This window comes from Scardinius erythrophthalmus (assembly GCF_964197995.2).
Source record: "Scardinius erythrophthalmus genome assembly, chromosome: 3".
NCBI classification, from domain to species: Eukaryota; Metazoa; Chordata; class Actinopteri; order Cypriniformes; family Leuciscidae; genus Scardinius; species Scardinius erythrophthalmus.
In genome coordinates this window covers 37877458-37901402 of record NC_138223.1, presented here as the reverse complement: position 1 = coordinate 37901402, position 23945 = coordinate 37877458, and the positions used below count along the sequence as shown (strand labels likewise).

Here is a 23945-nt window from a genome sequence, read left to right as displayed (position 1 = left end):
GTCATACAGGTTTAGAACTATCGCTTTGATATAATTAATTCAGATTTTGGGATCAAACATCAATTTGTATTTGCACAGTTCAGATCCTTAACCACATATATAGACCTTTATACAATACAAATAGTTTCAAAGCAGCTTTACAGAAATAAACAGCAAAATAATTTTGTTGCAAATTTATCAATTACACCGTGAAATTACTTCAATTTCAGCTGCTCTGCAGAAGACAATTGTCGTTATTCAGCTCAATTCAGTTCAATGTTGATTTAATTACTTCAATAAAAGTATTACAATGTTACAGTTGTTCAATTATGAAACAAATTCAATTTACAATTCAGCTATAAAGCAGCTCTAAAGAGGACAGCAGTATCATTACGCACATACACCGAATGCATTTCTGATCTTCAGCACGCAAAACTACAAACCAGCTCATTATTTCATAACATACACAAACAACTTAACGAATGAGGTCCCACATAAGCCATTAACATTGCACATGGTTGAGTGTCATGAGGGCGCTGTAACCATGTGTGAGTGTGTAATGATGTACAGTATGCAGACATGTGGTCTGACTCCAGCTGCATGGACAAATGTGAACAATGCCGTATCATTATACAGTCACACCAACTGCTAACAAAAAGGGCAGCTGCGTCTGTGCTGTCAGATATGTGTTCAAGACAGCAGACAGAAGAATTCATGCACTAACATTTGGCATTATTGCTGCACTTTACAGAGTCTCCATCTGCCAGGCTGGAAGGATAAGAATCAGAACACACACACACACACACACACACGCACACACACACACGCACACACACACACGCACACACACACACAACAAATGGGCAGCAAATGGGTCAAATTCTCTACATTCCAATGCTCATCCCTTTAACAATGTAATTGAATGTATATCAGATCTTTGTGGTCCTATCTGAACAAAAATAAAATACGGTCACACTGTCTGTAAAAGAGTCTTTAAAAAAATCTCAGCAGTAAATAAATGCAGAATGTTACTGATTACGGGGTATGATTTTACAATGTTCTATTTTCTCTCTCAGTTATGATATTGGAGAGTTAAAAGTTTCTAGACTTGGACCCAGCAAAACCACTGTAGTTGGCCACACACATAACAACCATACTGGACGTACATAGACAGATGGTTACTAAGTAATCATACTGAGAAAAATTGTCTTGACAAACCCTGTGCAGTCAACCAGAACAGTGAGAAAATATAATCATCTGTAAAGATGTAAAAATGAGAATTCAGACATGTTTGCAAGCATCACTATTATGGTTGCTCGCTCATACTATTAAGTCTACTGTAAGACACTACCATTTAAAAGTTATTTAATTAATATTGATCAAAAGTGACAGTAAAAAATCGTGAACAAATTTTTTTTATCACAGACAGTTTCCCTAAAAATATGAAGCAGCAAAGCTTTTTCAACATTGATTATAATAGGAAACGTTTCTTGAGCAATAAATCAGCATATTAGAATGATTTCTGAAGGATCATGTGACACTGAAGACTGGAGTAATGATGCTGAAAATTCAGCTTTGCATTAAAATATATTAAAATAGAAAACAGTTATTTTAATCTGTAACAATATTTCACAATATTACTGTTTTATTGTAGTTTATGCAGTCTTGGTGAAAAAAGAGACTTTATATATTTAAATATATTTTTGAATGGTAGCGCATTAAACTTTGGCGTGCAACCCATCCCATCCATTCGAGTTATGGAATTCTCAAATTGTCGGACTTGTTGAAAAGACAAGCGCTATTACTTAGAAAGTGACTTTTCGTCTGGTGGATTATAAAATATACATATACACATTGAAGGAGCAACTGCAGAGCAACATACTGAAAACCTTTCACCTTAGCAACTGCTCAGGAATGCCTTGGCATTTATCCACAACACCCATGACTTTTGCCTAGGCAAACACAATTCAAATATCATCCAGAAAATGTAAAACCCAGTTAAAATCATGAAAGAGCACATATTATCTTATAGTGGATCAAATACACACTCTCTAGAAAGAACAGAAACGACTCAAATATAATAGAGACAGTCACACCCCACATACTCTTGGACGCCGCCCTATAATGGTAAAAAATTCTGCACCACTCAGGTATCTGTGTTCTGACATTTCCCTTATTAAAACCGCTCTTATTTTCTTCAACAACTCAGCTAAATAAAACCTATTTCAGCATTTGATTCAGCATCTAACATGACTTGATATGCCACAACATTTCCATTCGCTTACATGTCTTATATAGCCTGAGGCCATGGTTACACTGAAAGCATGCCAGTCTAGATTCAACAAGCAAATATTTTCCATTACTTGCATACACAGTAAAATTTTGTCCATGGTGAGCATTCAGAGCTAAAGTAATACAAAACCAGTATCACCACTGTGCATATTGACAGGCTTGAAGCAAAGCTTTGAATGTAAAACAACACTGGTGCCAGACCAAGTGGGTTCTGAAAGTTGGCAAAAACCCAGACCAGTGCCAAAAGTTACCCAGATGGCCAGAGCCAATGAGCACGGGTGAAACTGTTACAAACCGTTGACCAACAAACAATATGCTTCTCACGATCTGAGAGCAAAAAAACAGAGCGAGGGAGGGGGAGTTTACGTTCAAATTCAGGGTCGCAATTTAACTTGCCAGTCAATGAATTGTGGGAAAGTTGAACAAATAACCTTCAGATCAAGGCACTGTCTACAAAGAGAACAAGAAGAGTGTGATAAATATAAGTCTACTCAATAGAAAACTGTCATGTTGAATTGTAAAAATTTGAATGGTTCACAAATAAAAGCAGCTTTGGTGAGCATAATAAAAGACTTCTGATATACGGTAAAAAATTATATGATCAACAAGTTATGACGACATATGTTTTTACATTGCTTTAACTCATCAAAATAAGTTAAGAATTCACTTTTTTTAGAAGTTATACAAGATTCAACTTTTTTTAAGTCAGTTTAATGTAATTTAAGTTGAAATGACTTAGACATCCAAGTTGGTTGAACTTAAAATTAAGGCAGCAACTTATTTTTTACAGTGTACAAGTGTAAACATAAACAATGCAGGGATGTTTTAACCCAAAAGATTCCTAAACTCCATCTTAAAGTTAATATCTCAACCATACTGAAGTCTGTAAAGCTGAATAAATTCCACACGAAAATAAAAACACCAGACAAACCCGAAAACAAAAGAGCACTTCACACAGGACACGTCTGACCAGCTTCAATATATTTACCCAATTTATACAGATAAAATGACCAGTTCAGTCCCCTACCTGTCATCACTTTCAGTTGCAGCCATAGTCTGGTAATGTCCTGACAGAGCAGGGACACTCGGTTGAGTTCCATCCCGCTCAGAGTGCACCTTTCCCGGTCACCCTCCTGCCTCAGGTGCCTCTATCTCTGGGGCTTCATCCTCACGCAAGCAGCCGCGCATTACCCAGGCTAAACTGTCCGTCAACGCACTTCACATATCCTCATCTCCCAACAGACACGGACAGGCAGACACACGAACTCCACCGGCATCAGGTTACACCCCTCACACACACACACACAATGTGCAGGTGGAAGCAACAGACGGTGGAGATAAAAGGAGAAAAAGCCCCAGGGCAGCCGCTTAAACAAACCAGAACGCAATTCTGTAGAGACCTGTGTGTGTGTGTGTGTGTGTGTGTGTGAGAGAGTGTGTTTGGTTGGGGGGGAGAGGATAAGCTCTTACATACGCACACACACTCTCTAATCGTCCTGCCGCTAACAGGTTTGAGGGAGAGAGGGAGAGAGAGCGATGGGGGAGCGGGAGCAGTTTTCTCTGTTTGTTACGCTGCCAGGGACCTGTGGATTAATAATAGACAGCCAATCAAAATACTGGGGCTGGACGGAGGGGCGGAGCACACAAATCACAGCGGTCAACATTTCTTCATCATCTATGATGATACTCTAGTGTACTCCATTCAAGTGAATGAGAGAGAACGTTACTATACATTCAATATGTTCATATCGCCATTACAGTAATTGGCATATTTAGTCAGCTTTACTCCATCCCTTTTAATGTTGCAATTGTTTTTATGTAATATATTTATTTTATTTGTTGTATTTTGTTTACTTTTGTTTAATTTTGTTTTTGCATGCCATCCACATAAATAAAGAAGGAAATTATTATTATAATAAAATTGAAATAGAAAATGAATACATGAAAGTTAATTGCTAGAATGATTGAAGTAGTTAGTCTTATTTTTCATCTTGAATTTATCACTTTTTAATAGTTTTCAAATAGTAAACTTTTAGTTCACTATTACAATTCAACATGAACCCTTTTTAATAACTCTCGGTTAATTAATGTTATCTTGTTATTTATCAAATATGTTACCATAATATATTGGTATGGTCCTAATGTTAATGTAACTATAAATGAGCAACGCATTTGATATAGTATTAATTAATATTTGTTAACATTAGTAAATACAAATACAACTTAGTTCATGTTAGCTCAGGTCCATTAAATAACATTAACAGATATAACTGATTTTAATTAGTTATTTTTGATAAATGTGCATTTTTAAAAAAATATATTTTTTTTACTCTGCACTGTTCTCACATATGGAGATGCAGGGGTGCCACACACACAGTTCAACATCTTTTATATGAGAAACCTTTATAGCGTAGTGTCAGGGAGATCGGCAAGCAATCCATAAGAGCACAGTGAATGGCCCTGTAAGTCTGTATTCACAAATAGCCTGGGAAAGAGAGAGAGAGACACACACACACACGTTTGTGGCTGGAGTCTGTGCAGAGAGAGTCTGCTGCTGTGAATTAAACAGCTCTATAGTTCTGCAAAGCCTTTGATAGAACTCAAAACCCTTCACACACACACAGAGAGAGAGCGAGAGCGAGAGAGAGAGAGAGAGAGAGAGAGAGAGAGAGAGAGAGAGAGAGAGAGAGAGAGAGAGAGAGAGAGAGAGAGAGAGAGAGAGAGAGAGAGAGAGAGAGAGAGAGAGAGAGAGAGAGAGAGAGAGAGAGAGAGAGACATCAAAACAAGCTTTTTATAAATTAGCCGAACAATAGCAAAGACTGCCAATGTTAAAAAGGTAAAGCTTCACTAAATATATTCAAGTGTGAGTTTTTTGTAAGTACTCTATTCTTAGAGCGTTGTAGTTCCTTAAACAACGACACCATGTCATGCATTTTAATGCGCTACATGCTATTTTCAGACAATGTCACACAAGTTTACAGAAAGGTGTATCTGGGAAGGTATACTTTCACTGTAACTTTTGTGATATGCGATCTTCACCTTGAGGCTCTCTCGCTGCCTGAAGGTCATAGGCCACATACAACAGGAGGACCTTAAAATTGTAGGTCAAGTTCAGGCACTCTCGCTGGAAATCCCCTGGCTCTCTCCTCTTAGATCTTGTGTCCGTCTATATATACACGCTCCATGCTCGTCTGAGACACTCACACTCTACAGATTATTTAAGAGAGGCTGGCTTTCACTTTTAGAAAGACAAACACAATGTCCCTTTCTGTGCCTTATCAGTAACACTATGCCAGTGAGCTAGACCCTCTGGGCTTCAGTGTAAATCTACTTATAAACAGCGACGTTAAATAACAGAGTATAAAATAATTGTAGAGGGAAGTGGAAGTGAAAAAGGGCATTGTTTTGTTGCTCAAGTGGCTGCATAGTGTAGTCGAATTTACACTATGAAGAATCATTTAAATAAAGATATCTTATTAATTATTATAATTAATTAATAATAGATTATATATTATAACATTAATTTTGTATATTTCTAAATAAATTATTCATAAATGAACTCTAAACTTGCATAAACTAAAGAGGGTCTGATAATTATGTAGCAGTAATTAACTAAAACATACTTTTAAAAACTTTTGTTAATTGAAATTAGGCTGAAATAAACAAAACTTAAATTAAACAAAGATCAGAAAATTTGATTTGCTCGGTAACTAACTGAAAAAAAGTTGAAATGTTGAAGCACTCAAATATCTAACTGGTAAACAAAATAAAACTAATCAATTAAACCTGAATAGTAAAAAAAAAAAGAAAAGAAAAAAAAAGCGCATGACAAAATTACAAAAAAAATAATTCAAAAGAAACCTGATCATATAAAAATATAAGCTAATTTAAAATATAATAATAATTTTTTTTTTAAATTTACACTTCAGTGTAGACATTTAGTTGATAAGCACAGTGGGATTTCCATGTTTTATGTGGAAGTGAGGGTATAAATAAAAGGAGAAATGAGAAATTTACTGCCCTTCACACACCCATCACTTTTAATCAAGTAACTTCTCAGACTACTTCTGCCATACCCCAGAAAAACATTACCGAAAGAGTAAATGGCACGAGTTTGGATTTGTTCGATCATGTGACCCAATAATTCATTGAACTGTTCATGACTCATTAAAATTCTGCACCTCATATCTTTCCAAACAATTTAATGAGTCGATTGAATGTGAGAGCGATACAAATAAGCAGGGTTGGTTATCGTTTGGCTTTTTTTTTATACCGGTGCCAAATCGATACTTTTAAAACGGTACTGGTGCCTGAACCGATACTTTAAAAAAAAGAGAGCCTCAAAACGATGGTGAATGACATGAGCCTTTTTCTAATGCGGTTAGGAATTACTACAGCAAAATTACTAGCCAATCAGAGTCACAACCGAGATGGCATCATATGATATCAGCTTCCCAAACTGCATTATACGCAGTAATATTAGCAATAACTGCAATTTCTGTTGCTTGCCTGGCAGAACTTATTCTTAACAAGGAATAATCTGCAACCAGTTGAAATTGAGTCTGATCTCATATCTACAGTAACAGTCTGCTGAACATACAGTGGGACGGGAGGAAAAATACACTCAAGGCCTATTGATTCAGATAAATGTAGAGTCTAGCAGGACAGGATACATATGGCCGTCCTTCATAATTCTACAGCACTGCAGAAGTTATAATGAGAAAAACAGAGTTTCTGCAACTTTGGTCAGGCATCCTGTTTCTGGCAGACTGGTTTCCCTGAGCAATTCAGCAGAAAATGAAACCGATACTTCAAATATGCTATTGGCTAAGATTAGATAGATTGTGTGTAAATTATGTTACACACTGTATCCAACAAATCCAGTGATCAGAGGGAGGGAAGCGTCTGATGATGGATTAACTGACATTATATTTGCCCTCGTGAAGGTGACCAGCCCTTTTAATAAACATTAATCCTACATTACATTACAGGAAAACAATCAGAAGCCTCTATAGCAAACATGAAGAATGTGAAAAGGATTGTCAAGTGCCAAATTCACTTTAAAAAAGGGCATTTTAAATGGATAAAAGTGTTAAAAATGCAAAAAAAGAAGAAAAAAAAAGAATCTACAAGCTTAACCTTTAACCTTAATATCATTAAAACATACAATACAGTAGTTTTTATAACTATTTGTATTAGTATGACACATCTTAAAGTATCTATATTAAAGTAAAATACTATATTTCATCAACATTAAGTATTTTTTTTAAATTAATTATACAAAAAATTAGTCACTTTATTCAGTGAAAAACTGGCTGTAAATAGTTCTGAACTGATTGACGTAAACATTAAATCAATCAATGAAAACAATATTAATATCCATAACATTTTTGGTTAGGCTTTTAAAAGCATTTAAATCATTAGTTTTAACCTTACTATTTATTAGCATTTTTGTTATTTATTATAACTATTGGTTTTATTGTTTATTATAAATATATTATTATTACAATTTCTACATGTAACCTGATTCCTGACTCGTAGTTTATTAGTCTTTATTGTGGCATTTCAGGTGCATGTTTAAGAACTTCTTTTAAACGAACTCTTGTGTTCATTTGAGTCACAAGGGAGGGAGGGATGCATTTTTTTACTGAGAGACACTTTTAGGAAAGCACATGATTCTTTGTATCTTAGGAGGAAATCGTCTTTCATAATAGATGTTTTCCTGTAATTCTTGTATTGCTGTGGAAATATATATATTTTCCCCCCATTTATCCACAGCCAGATTGCTCAACTCGACCTGAATCTAAAGCAGTTCAAGGCAGAAGGCTTTAAAAAAAACACTAAATTTCCTTAGCAGCTTTAGGGAACAATCCTTAATTACAGTCAATCAGCAGATTTGAGGGAAACGAATGCTGGTGTGAGCATATGACTGCAAATTTACCAGAAAGCGGGAATTTTCAATGAGAATGAGAGAGCAACTCATGTCAGCTCAACACAATGATCATCCGACACATTAAAACATCCGATGATGTCGCTGGCAAACGTCAGACACACACACACACACACACACACACACACACACACACACACACACACGGCTAGTCATGTGATCAGTCTCATGCAGTCTGTGGTGGCTATTTGCATGGGTTTGGTCACAGCAGCACATCTAAAGATCAGACAGCAACCAATCAAATCCTCAGTTCACTGAGAATACAACAAAGATCAGATTCATGAGATAAACAAGTTTCAAATCCCAAACAGCTCCTGGAATCACGTGTCTGTTGACACACATACAGTAGATGTTAGTTTGGGGATAGTAAGTAAATAAAATGTGCAGAACAATTGAAAAAGAAATGCACACTCTTACACAGATGTGTAATTATAGATACTTTTGGTAACACTTAACAATAAGCTCCCATTTGTTAACATTAGTTAATGCAAAAACTTAACCTTAAACATAACCTAACAATGAGCAATTCATTTTTAAAGCATTTATTAACCATTGTTAATAAAAATGTTAACAGCGCATTCGAAGCAATTATCCAATCAGAACACACTGGTCCAGCCGACCAATCAGAGCACATTGAGCTTTTTAGAAGATGCGGCTTCAGACAGGAACAAAACAGAGCGTTACTGACAGACTGGGAAAAGAGGTGCTGCAACAGCTGCAAATACGTGAAAAATAAGCATGAAAGACTTGAAGCGCTTCAAACTATTCTAGTAGACCCCCCCCCCCCCAAAAAAAAGCAAAGGGGCATAATAGGTCCCCTTTAACAAATGAAACCTTATTGTAAAGTGTTACCATTCTTTTTATTGCCAAAATGGTCCGAAAAACCCTGATGAACCAGTTTTATTTTGTGCTTGCTCTTTTGATCACCAAGCCTATAATGAAACAGGAAACAAGCTTAAATAAGCCCAAAAGACAAAAGGTAGTTTTCTGTCAAGCACCTGCAAAAAGACAACCACCATGTTGTAAGTCCCAGGAACACACAGAGACAAGAATACAACGCCGTCCACGGCTCCACAGGATATTACTATGACAACATGTCTGGTTTATAACAAAACAACAAACAACAACAAGAAGGATGCAAGAACTTCCTCTTCAGGCTCTGAAGCTACAAGGAGAGAGTGGAATTTCCTTTTTATAATTAAAGTAAAATCCCAAAGATGAGGAGAAAAGCAATGAAAAGCTGTCATGAGATCAGGCATTTCCTTTGAATAACATACTAAGTATAGTTTACAAATGAGATTATGCTGTCTCTCATTTCGTCTAAATGTCTCACTTGTTTTTCTTGATTCATTCTATCTCCGGACATTCTGTCATGCCTGTGGGACAATCTCTCATCATTAACCTACATCAGTGTCGGCAGTCGTCACGTTCTCTGACGTCTGGACGACCGTTAGCTGTAGCGGTTAGCTATACTCGGGGGACATCCATGTCACCACACCCCCTTATCGTCCAGATTTAATCAGCACAGACACTGTAACCGAATCACAGTCAGTTTAGGCCTCTGCTTCATCCTCCATTCCCTGTCCGAATTATCCATGCTTACTGTTGGCTGTTTAAATTTACACAGTTTTACCAAACAGGAAGACTTTATCAAATACTGTGTGTGTTTATATGTCTAATTTTTCTAAACCTGGAAACCTTTAGAAATCAAAGACAAATTTTAATTGTCATCATTTACTTACTCTCATGCCTTTATGACTTGCTTTCTTCTGCGGAACAGAAAAGAAGATATTATGAAGAGAATCTCAGTGTTTTAGTCTCTAATCAAAGTCAATGGGGTCCAAAATATCTTCTTTTGGTTCGCAGAAGAAAGTCAGTAAATGATGACAATTTGTTTGGGTGAACAATCCCTTTTAATAATAAATACATTTCTTATTTCACATGTAAAAATGTGCACAATTAAATTAATTTAAGAATAACAATACAGAAGTCCACACATGAAGAGTTCAGATGCAAATGCATGTATCTGAAATTTTCTTCTAGAATGATCATTTTTATCAAGCTCGTATATTTAAGTTCAGTAATTTCACTTAAATGGCAATGAAAATTACCTATGAATTGTCATTTAAGTGAAATTACTGAACTTAAATAAACAAGCTTGATAAAAATGATCATTCTAGAAGAAAATTTCAGATGGCACTTAGAGGCTTTTGCATCTGAACTCTTCACATAGAGATCTCCACAGAAAAGACAGGAAAGAAATGGGTAAAAATTGCCCTACAATTAATAATATTTATAGGGTGTTTAGGTATGTAAAAAGACTGGGTTGTTAAACAGAAAAAATAAAAGAAATACAGATATATATTGATCAGTAAAGTACAATAAAACCAAGGTATTTATTTTTAAAACTTAATACCATTCAACTGTAATAGTTATAATTTCAGACCAACTTCTTGTTCCAAACTGATAATAGGTATACTAAGAGGAAATGATTCAACACTCCACACTTATGAGGAAAACCCCAGAGCAAATGCAGAAATAATTAGCAGCTGATCTGGGCAAAATGTTGGATACATGCAACTCTTTAAAAAAAAATCTTTCAATGGTTTCCTCTAAAATGACTGAATAACATTCATGCCTCTAAACACATTCATGCAAACAGTCAATGTCTGTCTCTGAAAATCCTAAGTACACACACACCATTTCATGGGCTTCCAAAACAAGTATGAATTCTGCAAGAGTAGCAACCATACGGAGGCCAGTGGCTCTAATACACACTGACAGTAAAGCCAAAGGGGAGATGGTCATAAAGTCAATGAATAATGATGACGAGAGGAGATAATGGGGGCAGTGGTCGGTAGATCTCTGCAGAACTCAAAAACATGCAATTCAATGTTTGTTTTTTAAAAATATTTTGCCAATTTAATAATGCTTTCAGCTATAGCCTGTATAGATTGAATGATATAGATAAACACACACACATACATATATATGTGCGTGTGTGTATATAAGTTATAATGTATATAATAATGATAATGATGAGTGATATGAGAGAACTACGGATGGATGGAAAAATAGAAAAACGCTATATAGTGAATGCTTCAATCTCTTAATTCTCGAAATAGTTCATAGCTCTAATGCTCATATTTGAGTCAGCTTTTGATCTGTCAGTGCTGGTGTCTGAAAAGAGTAAAGCCCATGCAATATGATATTTGCTTGAGTACAGTACACTACAACATTGGCTGTTTCGATAAAACAAGTATTGCGGAGTATGAACTCAGAGAGGGCAGACGTTTACTCAGAGCAAACAAATATGAGGAAAAGGCTGATGGCTCAAACGCTGACAGCTAAATCAAAGAGAGAAGGTCACAAGACTACAATGCATTGTTTACTATAGTGTATAGTGGATTAGTACTGATCTGTATCACAGATACATGTCTAAAAATGGTACAAAACCACCTTGAACACAATTTTCACTCAGGGATTTATGGAGTTGTTTAAGCATAGCTGCAGCTCTCTACAAAGTGTGTTTCTAGGCAGTTTGTTACTGCACTGCCTGTGCTCCCATGAGAGATGACTCCATAGCTTCAGTCTCTGGTGATCAGCACTAGAAATGAATGCACTTGCACACAGCTCACCCAAGCCTGAATGGCATAAACAACAGAAACCTATACAGCCACATGCTGGATGCTCAGAGCCAAAATGGCCGACTCTGTTTCACCAAGGTTGATTATCAGAGGCTTCATAAACCAGGTGAGCTGATCCAAAATAAACAGTGTAGACCAAACCTAGAGTAGTTTAAGATCAGCCCTCCCTTCTGAACTGTGTCCTCATAACACTATAAGCAAACTTCACCAACCCCATTGGCAAATAAAGACATGCTCTTGACTTGTATCCTCTTACCGCTTCAGTGGTTCATGTGTGTTAGAGTAGAGCTCAGTCTTTCCTTGTTTGATGTTCGTGGTCGTGGTGTTATCTCAAAGCAAAGGCTATGTAAAACACTTAAGCAGCACAGAGACAGACAGTCAGAGAGAAGCCCATGCTGGAAGAAGAACCACACCCACAGAGGAACATGCCAGCAGGTGCATCTCATTACAATATCCTGTCTACAAACGTTTGGAATCGCATGACAAGTGGAATGTCAGATGTTTCAATGGATAAGGACAACTTCGCTAGTTAACCAAACTAAAAATGATATTTCTTATAAATTCTGGTTGAACGTTTTAAAGGAACAGTTGACCCAACATTTTTGTCATTTAGGCTACATGTTATTCCAAGTCCATATGCTGTTGGAGCACTGAAAACACTGGAAGAATTGCGTCACAAGGGGCTGTCAAGCTCCAAAGAAGGTCATAAATCGACTATCAAAAATGTAAAATGGTGCGTTAACATCATTGCCATCAAAAAGACACTGGTTGTCACATGTGTGGTAACCGTGTGACGTTTCATTTTAAAATTCTGGAAACAAATGAGAGCTTTAGGGGAGGGTCAACAGGGGCAGTGACTTGGAATAAGTGATGTAATTTTGTGTTTATTTTGTCCTTTTTTGGAGCTTGACAGACCAAGGTTACCATGCTATTGTTAACTAACACTAAATCTAAAACTATTCATTTCTTGTTAATCGAAATAAAGCTACAATAAAATAAAATATAAGAATAAAAGCTAATTCAAAATAGTAAAAAAAATAACTATATCATTAATACTAAAATAACACTGTTGCTTAATATGGAGCATTGTGGTAAAAGCTATAAAATAATGATTTAAACTTGTAGCATATTATAGCAGCATACTGGATTGGAACAACATGAGGATTAGTAAATAAATTATTATTTTTTCTTTTTAGGTAACTATTCCTGTAGGTGAAATACATTCAGCTTGTTAAACCTGACAGCGTATCATCACACAACCATGCGGATACTAGCACATATTCAGATGACAGATGCATTATCACACTAAAAACATCCCATGATACATCACTACCAACAACATCATGCATCATAATACAAGTTCTGGGAAAATCAACAAAGTGCCACACAAACACTTCTCATATTCTCAGCACATGACATAAGAGGAACTTACAGATCAGCTCATCGCAGGAAACAATGAACCTGTAAAAACTTTCCATTTCCTCTAAAGGGATCTTCACCAAGCTCCTGCAGTTCTCCGGGGGCCGGAGCTGCGTCCCAGTCTCCTCCATCAGTATCATTTCACCTCCTTCACTTAGTCTCAATCTGCCCTGCTGTTCTTACCTTCCTCAGTCATTCTCTCTTTTACTGTCACATCCCGTCTGTCCTCACATTGCAAATATTCCCTCCCTGAAATATCTCAGTCTGTCTCTCCCTCTGAGACGCTGTGTCTTTCTCTCTCAGGTGTGAGTGCTGCAGTCAGGAACGTGACACTGTTTTATAATCACGCCCATGTAAAACACAGGTAACGCCCCACAACAAAGCCATTCTGCACACGCATGCAGTTACTCACTTGATCACAAACACACTACACATCTGTCTCTTATCTGTGACTTGAGAGGCAATGTCATATCCATTTGCATTATCATCAGACTTTCAATAGAACACAAAAGAATACTTTGGGTGCAGTTTACAATACACTGTTTATAACTAAAAACTTTTTATACGTTTAGGCCATTCCTTTATAGCCTGGAAATCCAGACCCAAATCCGAAAGATTAATGGTCTGGCATTGAGTAATGAAAATCGGCCAGCTCGAGGGGCGGCACCAAGCATGCATTTGAAAATCTCACTGCACGCAATTGGATAACACTACGACCAATCACAACAAGCCCCATACGCTTAGCTACCAGCGGAGATAACTGGTAGATTAGACTCTTGCCGTATCCGGTCAGCAAAACAGCAAAAATGCCCTTCTTGCAAAGGAACGATTCGAGCGCCGTCCTCTATTCCTCTTTTAGGTAAAAAGCCAAGTCTAACTCGTTCATTGTATCGGCCAAAGCCGTTTTAAACAACTGGTGTTCATCCATAGCCATCTTGCAATGTTTACTAATGACTTCGACGTCACAGCGCTGTCGTCATCTGTTTAGCTCGCCTCTGGCCCGCCTATATCAGATAACCCGATGTGATTGGTGCAGCTCGGTTACAAGGGCATAGTTAATGAGCACAATTACTCGACGCCAGAGTTAACTCGCTGAGAAAATTCAACGTGCGCTCGCGAGAACTCTGGATTTCCAGGGTAATTCCTTTACACAACAATGCCATTTTGGGGGCCTGAAAACGCAAACTTTTGAAAACGGGGTTTCAAAGTGCAAGCTTTTGAAAACGTTACCGTTATCGTCTCCGTGTAAACTACAAAAAATAATTTGCGAAAACAGTGACGTCATGCGCATGGCTATTACGTGTTCAGTCTATAGGCGCGCAGTGTTTAAATGGACAAATAATCAAATTAAGATGTGGATAGATTTGATAGTTTGAGATCTCTTCTAATGGTGTGTTCACAGCAAACGCGAAGTGTATATTCGCATCGCGTTACTCGCTCTAGATTACTCGCGGAATGTTTCTTGTTTTTCGCACCATCCGCATGCGTGATTAAAAACGTTGAAGTTTGTCAACTTGCGCGGAAGACGCGATTGAGGCGAATATCGAGCTTTCACGGCAAATGCGTCGCCCAATTCGCGTCATTCGTGCCGCCCTTCATTTGAAATATAGTATCAGTTTTTTTTCTCTAAAAATCATACAGTAAAAATCTGTTTAAAAAATCATACAGTAAATAAAACAGTAAAATTGGTTAGGTTCCCTTACTCTATAAGGTGAGAAACTATATCAGATCTAATGGGACATTCCATGTCATTTTAAAGTCAAATACTGTTAAAAATGTACAGTTTTTTGAAGTGAAAATAATTCACAGTAAATAATTTAAAACCAGAAATGTTGCTTACATATTTTTTAACCACAGGTCCCATTTTTAAAGTTATTTTGTTATTTAAGTTATTAGTTGTTTTGTATGTAGAGTTTTGTATGGACAGCGTGTCAGCATGTCAGAATACTTGTCAGTATTCTTGTCATACTTGTCAGCATGTCAGAATACTTCTCATAGCCTCAGAAGTCATTCAAGGTCTCAGAGGTGAACCAAACACATGTACCTGATCGCGGGCTCTGCGTGTACCTGGTTCGTGTCCTCCCAGGTCTGTGAAGGAAACAGCACACCGTTTCCATTTCTGGCTATAAGGATTTACTTCTCACAGCAAACACAAACACACACGTAAATGGACCCAGCACCACTTCACAACTCTAACCGCTGTCCATTATACTTTGACCTCACGCAAACCGCTCAAACCTGAAGCTGAAGTTAACCATTACCAGACACCATTACAACAAACAGCAGGTTGCAGAACTCCACGTGGCTATGATTTATACAAAGAAAAGTAGAGCAAAATATGTCAGATCATCAAATATACCTCAAACTCTAAGAATGAGCAACAGGGTTATATAGTTAACAAAAACCAAAACCATAAAAAAAATAAAAAACATTTTAATTACTTGAAATAGAAAATAAATGTTAACTGAAATAAAATAAAATATAAAAATCTTAGAATTATTTTATTTTAGCTAGTTGCCAGGGCAGCATTTCTCATTTCATTTACTTTAACTTAAACTGAAATAAAAATTAAACTATATAGAAACAATATAGACAGTAACTATAAAAAAACACAAGATTGCTAAAATTAAAATGGGAAATATAAATATAAAAACTAATCATTCCAATTCAAAATATTACTAAAAATGTTAACACTGTCTGAAAAATTTTACTAAAATAACACGGATAAGCCATTGTTACAGTGACGCTTGTCTTAAAAGAACAATACACACAGGCAATCACTGGAAAAATGGACAACTGGAGCTAGATGGGGTGAATAAACTTCATATTCTAATTATAAAAGACTTTGAAGACTATATGCTAAAGCTGGTCTTAGATCAGTCTAAAAAGATGTGGAGTCTGAATATGACAAATAATGAAGTTCAAAATAAACTCATCTGCATAGCGCTGATACAGAACAAAAGAGTGTGACAACATCACAAGGATGCTAGGAGTCGTTTCATATTAAACACACAGAAAGTCAAACATCAAAGAGCAAATACACACAGACACACTGAGACTTAAGCGGCATCCTATTAAGAGCAAGAAGCAGACACAGAGAAGCTTAAGATCAGATTTACTCACATTTCAGGATGTCAGACATCTGTTCCCCAGTGCAGTTAAACTGTCCTTGTCAATGCCTTGTTTTTGAGTGTGTATTCCCTAGTCTGTCCACTGTATTCTGTATGCAAAGCACTGCAATGCACTTCTTCAGTTTGTTACGAGTTGGTATGTGTGTGATTATTTTTTTGAGAAGTTGAGATCATATGCTATTTGACAATATTTATACGTCTCTTGTGCCATGCGTGTTCCCTAAATATGCCAGTTCAGCTCTGTGCTGAGACGCACATTAGTTTACTGTGAAAACAAAACTTTAAGCACAAAGTGTCTGAGCGAGAGAGAGAGAGAGAGAGAGAGAGAGAGAGAGAGAGAGAGAGAGAGAGAGAGAGAGAGGATGTGTGTCAATGTGATCTGGGCAATGGGCCATCCACATGCATCTCAATGATGAGAGAGAAATCCCACAAGGAAACCACCTTTCAACTTCACACACACACAAATAAATGGACAAATATTCACTTAAATTGACTTGACAAAAATTCAAATGTATACATTTCCTTTCATCAGACTTTTTGGGGTCACAGTATGTTCAAGAAATAGTTAATCCATTCTGTTCATCATTTACTCATCCTCATGGCATTCCATACCTGTGTGGCTTTCTTTTTAAAAGGAGATATTTGAAAAAATGTGCATGTAGATCATTTCCATGCAACTGTAATCAATAAAAACATATAGCCGGGTCTGATGGTGTGGAGGAGCCAGCTGGACCGGTTGGGAAGCACTCTCCAGGTTTCCACGAACCGGGCCGGGGGGACCAGAGGCACCACAGACGTACCCGGGGTGGGGCAGCGAAGTGGATGACAGGGACCCGGCTCGGAAGGCCCGAGGGCGGTCCGAAGTGGAGTGTGAGGTTCAACACTTGCCCGTCTCCACATGTCGGCAGGGGGTGTGTGAGAAGGCGTAATCGGGGTCCTCGAACCGCACCTGGCTGCCGGCTGGCGACACAAGAGGGGGCTGGGGGTGGCAAGGCTTTACAGGGTCGCACACCGCCAGTCTGGCCCTCTTGGGACCCAGGAACAGAGGAATTTGCTCTTTCTTTGAAAATTTGGGAACAGAAACAGACACAAAACAAAAATTCTCCACCCGGCCCTCCTCCGGGGGAGGGAGTGGTTCGGTCACCATCTCCCGAAGAGCTCGTTCCTCCATCCCTGGGAGGCCCGTCTCAGGGTCGTTTGTGCTTGCCATCTGGCTTGACAGCGCCTGAGGCGGACTGGAGCTTTCAGGCTTCAATGCCTTAAATTTAAAAAACCTAAATGCTTCATTTTTTAAGTCTGAAAGTTTCCGTTCTCATTCATTGAAACTGCATGAAAAAGTTCTGGTACATTCTTCAAAAATTCTGCAGTTGCACAGAAGAAAGTCATATGAGTTGGGAATGATATGAGGGTGAGTAAATGATGGCAGAAGTTGAATTTTTGCTTGAACTATTCCTATAAATGTCATAAAGAATAGTCCTAAAACTGAATGATTCATAAACTAACAGACTCAGTCAGCAATTTCCATCCTGTTTCCTCAGAAAAACCATCTGAAAGCAGCTACGCCACACATGCACACACTAATATTCAGTTCTCTCACCGTTCCAGTCCCTCCAGGAACTCTTGCGGCTGAAGGTTGTGAAAGGAGAGAAGGGGACTCCCTGTAAGACTGTAGCCGATAGGTTGTAGAGGAGCTGGGTCAGTCGGGACAGGATCCGCTGTGGGGCGTCCTGGCCCTCCTGAAGAAACTCGTTCAGAGACATTTAAACTGGTCCCTAAACCAGTCTCAACAGGTCTCGGCTCGGCCTGAACCAGCCCAAAACCAATTCAGATTGATCCACATTCGGTCCAATGCTAAAAACAGTCCTGCAATCTGAACTAAGCAAGACCAATAAAATCCCAAGCCAGGACGATCTGATCCAAGAGAATGCCGGGAAGACTACAGCAGCCCTGGTCTCAAAGGGCTTCCTCTGTCAGATGGGAACCGCAGAGAGACACATTTCAGACCTCCTGTTTGTAAGGAAACAACCCCGGCATTCATGCAGGCTGTCGCAATAAACACACGTATTCTTGCAGAGGAGAGAAGAAGAGTGGAAGAGAGGGGAGGGAGAGTTTTAGCACAAATCCCCTTCTGCTCTGCTAATTACACTCGGACACACACACAAGCATACGTAGACTCTAATCTCCAGCATTCTTGTGCGCCACTTAGGGGACAAATTGACTAACTTTTTCTAAACAGAAACAAAACCTCTAAATGGATTTGAACCTTTTCAAAACATATGCTCTACAAACAAATCATTCTTAAATACCAAATCTGAGAGTTAATTGTGATACTAGGAATGAGAGAGTAGTTGACTTATCAGCTTATGATACAGTAAGATGTATAGGTGAGTGTGTGTTTACTTCTAAGAACAAATCTGACCAGAAGTAAGCTAAACCTGACAAAAGATAGATAGATAGATAGATAGATAGATAGATAGATAGATAGATAGATAGATAGTTCTCTCTCTCCCTCTCTCTCTCTCTTTCTCTCTTTGCTCTGATTCTCTCCCTCTTTCACCCTTGTCACTGTCTTCAGAGAACACAGAGAAAAGAAGAGAGAGGGAGAACCCGCCTGCCAAGGTTTGGGCAAAGGCCTCCACAGCATGTAATTTAGGCCTCTAGTTTTCATCCTATTACCACGGTGGAAGTAACCCTACAGAAGAAAACAGCCTCCTCTTGAAAGACAACAGAACCCGTTACCACAGCAACCCTCAGACACTCTACAGTATTTAGAGCCAATAAATACAGAGATAATAGAGGTAAAAGTGTATAAATGATGATGTAATATCATAAAACACATTGCAGATTAAAGGCTGATAGTATTGTATTTTACGCTTCCGCTTGTGGCTAACCTGAGCTGGAACATCAACGCTTTTTAGAGCCTTTCAAAAATAATGTCACTGGTAAAACATCTACTGTACTATAAAACAAAAACTAGATCGATGATTTGATGTTGGCTTGACAAAGCATGGTCTGAAAGAATAGTTTTAAAAGCTTGAGATTTGAAGGTTGTACTGTCAGATGAATTAAGGAAAACAAAATAAAATCTCAAACAGACCATTAGACTTCCAAGAAAGCCATATAAAAACCAGTTCTGTCACTGAAATCCTTTTGAGACCCAATTAGACCTCATAAGGTCACTAAGAAACCACATCAGACCACCCATTATGAAAATGAACCATGGTTTTATTATGGTAAAAGTGAAGTAACCATGTTTTTTTTGGCAGATTGAATATCATTTGTATAACCAGTTTTACTACAAATACCATGGTTAATTTGTGGTTACCATGGTTTAACTATATCAACCATGTTTTATTTGTAGTAAAGCCATGGTTAAATTACATGTTTCTAGGCATTGCCAGATGTAGCTAACATGTTTTATTGTTGCTAACCTGTTTCTAGCATTCTTTAGCATTTTCTTAACATGTTGTTAGGATGCTTTAGCATGATGTTAGTATGATGCTAGCATGCTTTATCCTATCCCTATTACAATGCTAGCATGTTAACACACTGCTAGCATGTTTTAGCATGTTGCTAGCATGTTTTAACACATATGCTGTTTCTCATTTCAAAAGCTGCGCCCTCCAGAGGCCGCCTCATTTCAGAACCATTATATTCCACAGTATGAAATAAATTACAGTATTTTATACCTCAGGAATAACAGTCAATTTATAATGGTTACTTTTCTGAAATTAGACATCCTCGATGACGCATGTCGCCGACAAATTTGAACTCAGAAGGACGCAGCTTTCAAAATGAGAACCAGCTATTCCTAGCATGTTGCTAGTATGTTTTAATGTGTTGCTAGCATAATTTAGTACATTGCTTGGACGTTGCTAGCATGTTTATAACATATTTTTGCATGTGTATAGCATACCGAGTCAGATCATCCTGAAGGTCTGTGCCGAGTTTGGAGGAGCTCTAGGACGAATAACTGTTAGAAATGTAATACGGCTAAATAGATGAGATTTGTCAAGCCAACATAATTATTCGCAATATATGTTGCTTTCAATAGAGAAAGATGGATTTGCTTCAGTTGTGTCACTGAATTGTGTATAGCTGTGTGTAGCATTCACTCAAAAATGAAAATACATTTAGACAGTAATTACAATTCAGATCTGTGATCACTTCCTAATCTAAGTGTCACTGTGCGGGGAGATGCGATAAGCTAGATTTGCACTATGGGTGACATTTAGAGTGCAGACGTTATGTCATGTGTGAGTGTGTGACAGAGAAATTGTGAATATGAGCAGACAGCTGTGGGCCAGCATTAGCTCTTTGGCTTGGCCAAGTTTTAAACACCTAATAAACACTAGCCAGTTCCTCTTGAAGTTTTTTAAGGCACAAAATGGCGCAGCCGAGAAACATGGGTCAACATAGCGGACTAAACTGCTAGCGTGGTCACACACAAACACAAGCATATTCCAAGTCGGCATTTCAACATTTGTTCATGGGTGAATCAACTCGGTTTTGCAAATTGAATCAATGGTTGATGTATCGCAACATTGGATTGGTGGGGGCTTTCCATTTACTTCTATTGTTTTTATACTGAGCTAATGATGTTTTCTATCCCTTAGCGCTAAACCTATGACTTCACAATAATCTTTCTGTATTTTTAGATTTCCATGAAGACACAAAAATGTTGTACAAAAATGTTTACAGCTGTTTGGTCCACACAATAGCTGGAATCATATACTCACTCCAATTCATTTAAAAGTAAATAAAAGTCTAATAAATTAATGCTACCTCTGCTGGTGATATTATAACTGGGAAGAAACTTAACTAACGATAACCCATTTTGTAGAGCTTCAGCAAATAAGTGAGTGTGGGAACATGCGCAGGTTGAGTGTGAGTGTGAGTTCACCACTGTGTAAACAGTAACATGTATCTTTATACACCAGAACACTAAAGGCCAAAACCTCTTGACTAAAGGATGACCCATTTATAGACATATAATATTTTTGAAACACCATGAATGTGAGAAAGGGTGTTACTACGCTTTGTGTGTTTGCTGCTTCATTGTGCCGGTGTGTGTTTTCAGCTCACTGCCAGTGGCAGACTGCTCAGATTTAGGGAAATAGGACTAACCGAATTCCTCAGAGAATGAGAGGAAGAAGACATCATAAAAACACTGATAGGGTTACTCATCACAGACATAAATGAGAAAGCGCAAGAGAGAATCTACAATTCGAAATTCCAATTAAAAAAACAACAGCATAGTTCTAATTCAGTTTTCAATTTCAATTCAATTTGCGCATCACTCCTGGTCAGTCCGTGTATGTTGCATTCATCAGTTTTTTATTTAATACTGAAAGCAGAAATATGAGAATACCATGCCGTTTTCAAAAACAAGAATGTGTAGTTTTTATGCTTTAAATATCCGGTGCAACTATAGCAGAGGATGACTATTATTCTTTTACATGGAACTGATGAAGGCACGGTTTGATCGCTGGTCGACCAATCAGTGGAAAGGGGCATTTCATGCCTGTCCTACATGTGGAAATAGAATATTCAAGCTGTTTATCCACTTTCTATCCCTGAACGTAAAAAAATTAAATAAAAATCTAGCTGAATTCATGCTTTTTAGAAAATAAAAAAGGCACCATTTTCTCATTGTTCTGCTATCAGTATATATATATAAAAAAAACAAATGAATGCAACATACAAAATGTCTAGTTCAAATGTCAAAAAATCTAATTCAGAATTTAATTCTTATTTTAAAACAATCCCGAATACCAATTTCATATTCTAATTGAAGTTCAGATGTCAAAAATCTAATTAGAAATGTTGAAAAGTTCATTCAGACTTCAAAAAGGCATATAAGTGATGCCAATCCACAGCAACAATTTTGAGCAACGAAACATAATAGAGATCTAAACATTACAGCTGTTGTAGTTTCAAACGTTGGAAGGATTCATTCAGAGGTAAAATCAATACAACTCGTTCTCAGCAAATATTTACTAAAGCAAAGGCAAACTGAAGCTGCAAACAACCTTGAGCTACAATTTATCTTTCTCCCAATACCACTGATTCACACACACACACACACACACACACACACACACACACACAGCTCCTCCTACCGATTTTCTGTACGATAACAGTGAGACGTCTGATGAGCTCCTCCAGAGAGTCCTCTCCCATCTTCACCCATAGGATCATGATGAGCAGGACACAGAGAATCAGGAGCAGCGGAGGCACGCAGCACTGCTGTTCAGGAGAGAAGGATTCTGAAGAGGGGAGAGAGGAAGCCGTCTTGCTGCTTAAACCAGCCCTGCTGCTGCTACTGGAGATGCTGGGGAGGTAGAGAGAGAGAGAGAGAGAGAGAGAGAGAGAGAGAGAGAGAGAGAGAGAGAGAGAGAGAGAGAGAGAGAGAGGTGCCTCAGCAAAGCGACAAGGATGAGACAGCAACACACTGACACACATACACACTCACGCTCTGCATCAGCCATGCTGAGTCAACACACACACACACACACACACACACACACACACACACACACACACACACACACACACACACACACACACACACACACACACACACACACACACACACACAGGTAAGCGAATAAGAGTGATTTTAAGGTCACTACATGATTCTATGGCAGCAATGCATGCATAGACTGTGAACATGCATGTGGTCATAAGCAATTATGCATAACTGTGTGTGTGAAATGTCATATTCATTTCTTATCCTCTAACAGCTAGAACAGAGTCTGAGATAATAACAAATCACAAGTGAAAGACTGCAGACACCTGAGGGCAGTGCTTTATAAATCATCATTAAGGTCATGAAAGGACATTTGGGTTTATTCTGGGTTAATTCAGTTAATTTTGATTCTGTTATGTTGTGAGCATATCTTCATGAATATTAAATGGCTCACATTATTTCCTACTGTTTAAAGCAAATATCTGCACAAAGAACCATGGATGAGTTTAATGCTGCATTACCTGTATCGTATCGTAGGTCTACCTCGAGAAGAGCCCATCTGTAGTTTAGGAACATGGCGACATCGCCATCTTGTGCTCGAGAAGCAGAGTTACAAGACGCACGACTTTGGCGTTTACGTGGAGAGGGTCATTATTGCAAAATAAACCACGATAGATCCACCGCTTATGATGCGACCACTTACCAATTAAATACATGCATATAAAATAATTATTAACTTGTTTTGAAATTGTTTAATCTTACTTGTAGTTAGCCTTACGATAAAATGAAGAAAAAATCAGTTACAGCTTTCCAATCGGTCTAACAACAAGATGAACATTAACTATTATTAATCTGCAATCCAAGTTAGTTTATATATGAACTAGTTAGTAGCCTATATTTAGCAACAAAATGTGTCTAATATCTATACACTAACAAAATGGCGCAACTCGGATTTTAAAGTCCCCTGTAGAAATATGCAAATTAGAACCGTTCGCCACCTTAGAGTCAGACAGCCTTCTAACAATCAGCATCCTTAGAAACACTTAACAACTCAG

At 37.9% G+C, this 23945-nt stretch overlaps 1 protein-coding gene across 5 annotated transcripts in view; it reads right to left on the bottom strand.

The window, feature by feature from the left end:
- The window catches only part of mcf2la (mcf.2 cell line derived transforming sequence-like a), a 67665-nt gene extending 49399 nt beyond the window's left edge, over nucleotides 1–18266 (bottom strand). For 3 of the 5 annotated variants that reach the window (XM_081360279.1, XM_081360278.1, XM_081360282.1), the window contains exon 1: nucleotides 18016–18266. In XM_081360279.1, coding sequence (XP_081216405.1) covers nucleotides 18016–18178 — 163 coding nt within the window. In that variant the 5' untranslated portion in view covers nucleotides 18179–18266. Of the gene's footprint in view, nucleotides 1–3298; nucleotides 3770–18015 lie in introns of those variants that run through there. The other 2 variants (XM_081360280.1, XM_081360281.1) reach the window with 1 other exon arrangement.
- Nucleotides 18267–23945: the final 5679 nt, after the last annotated feature.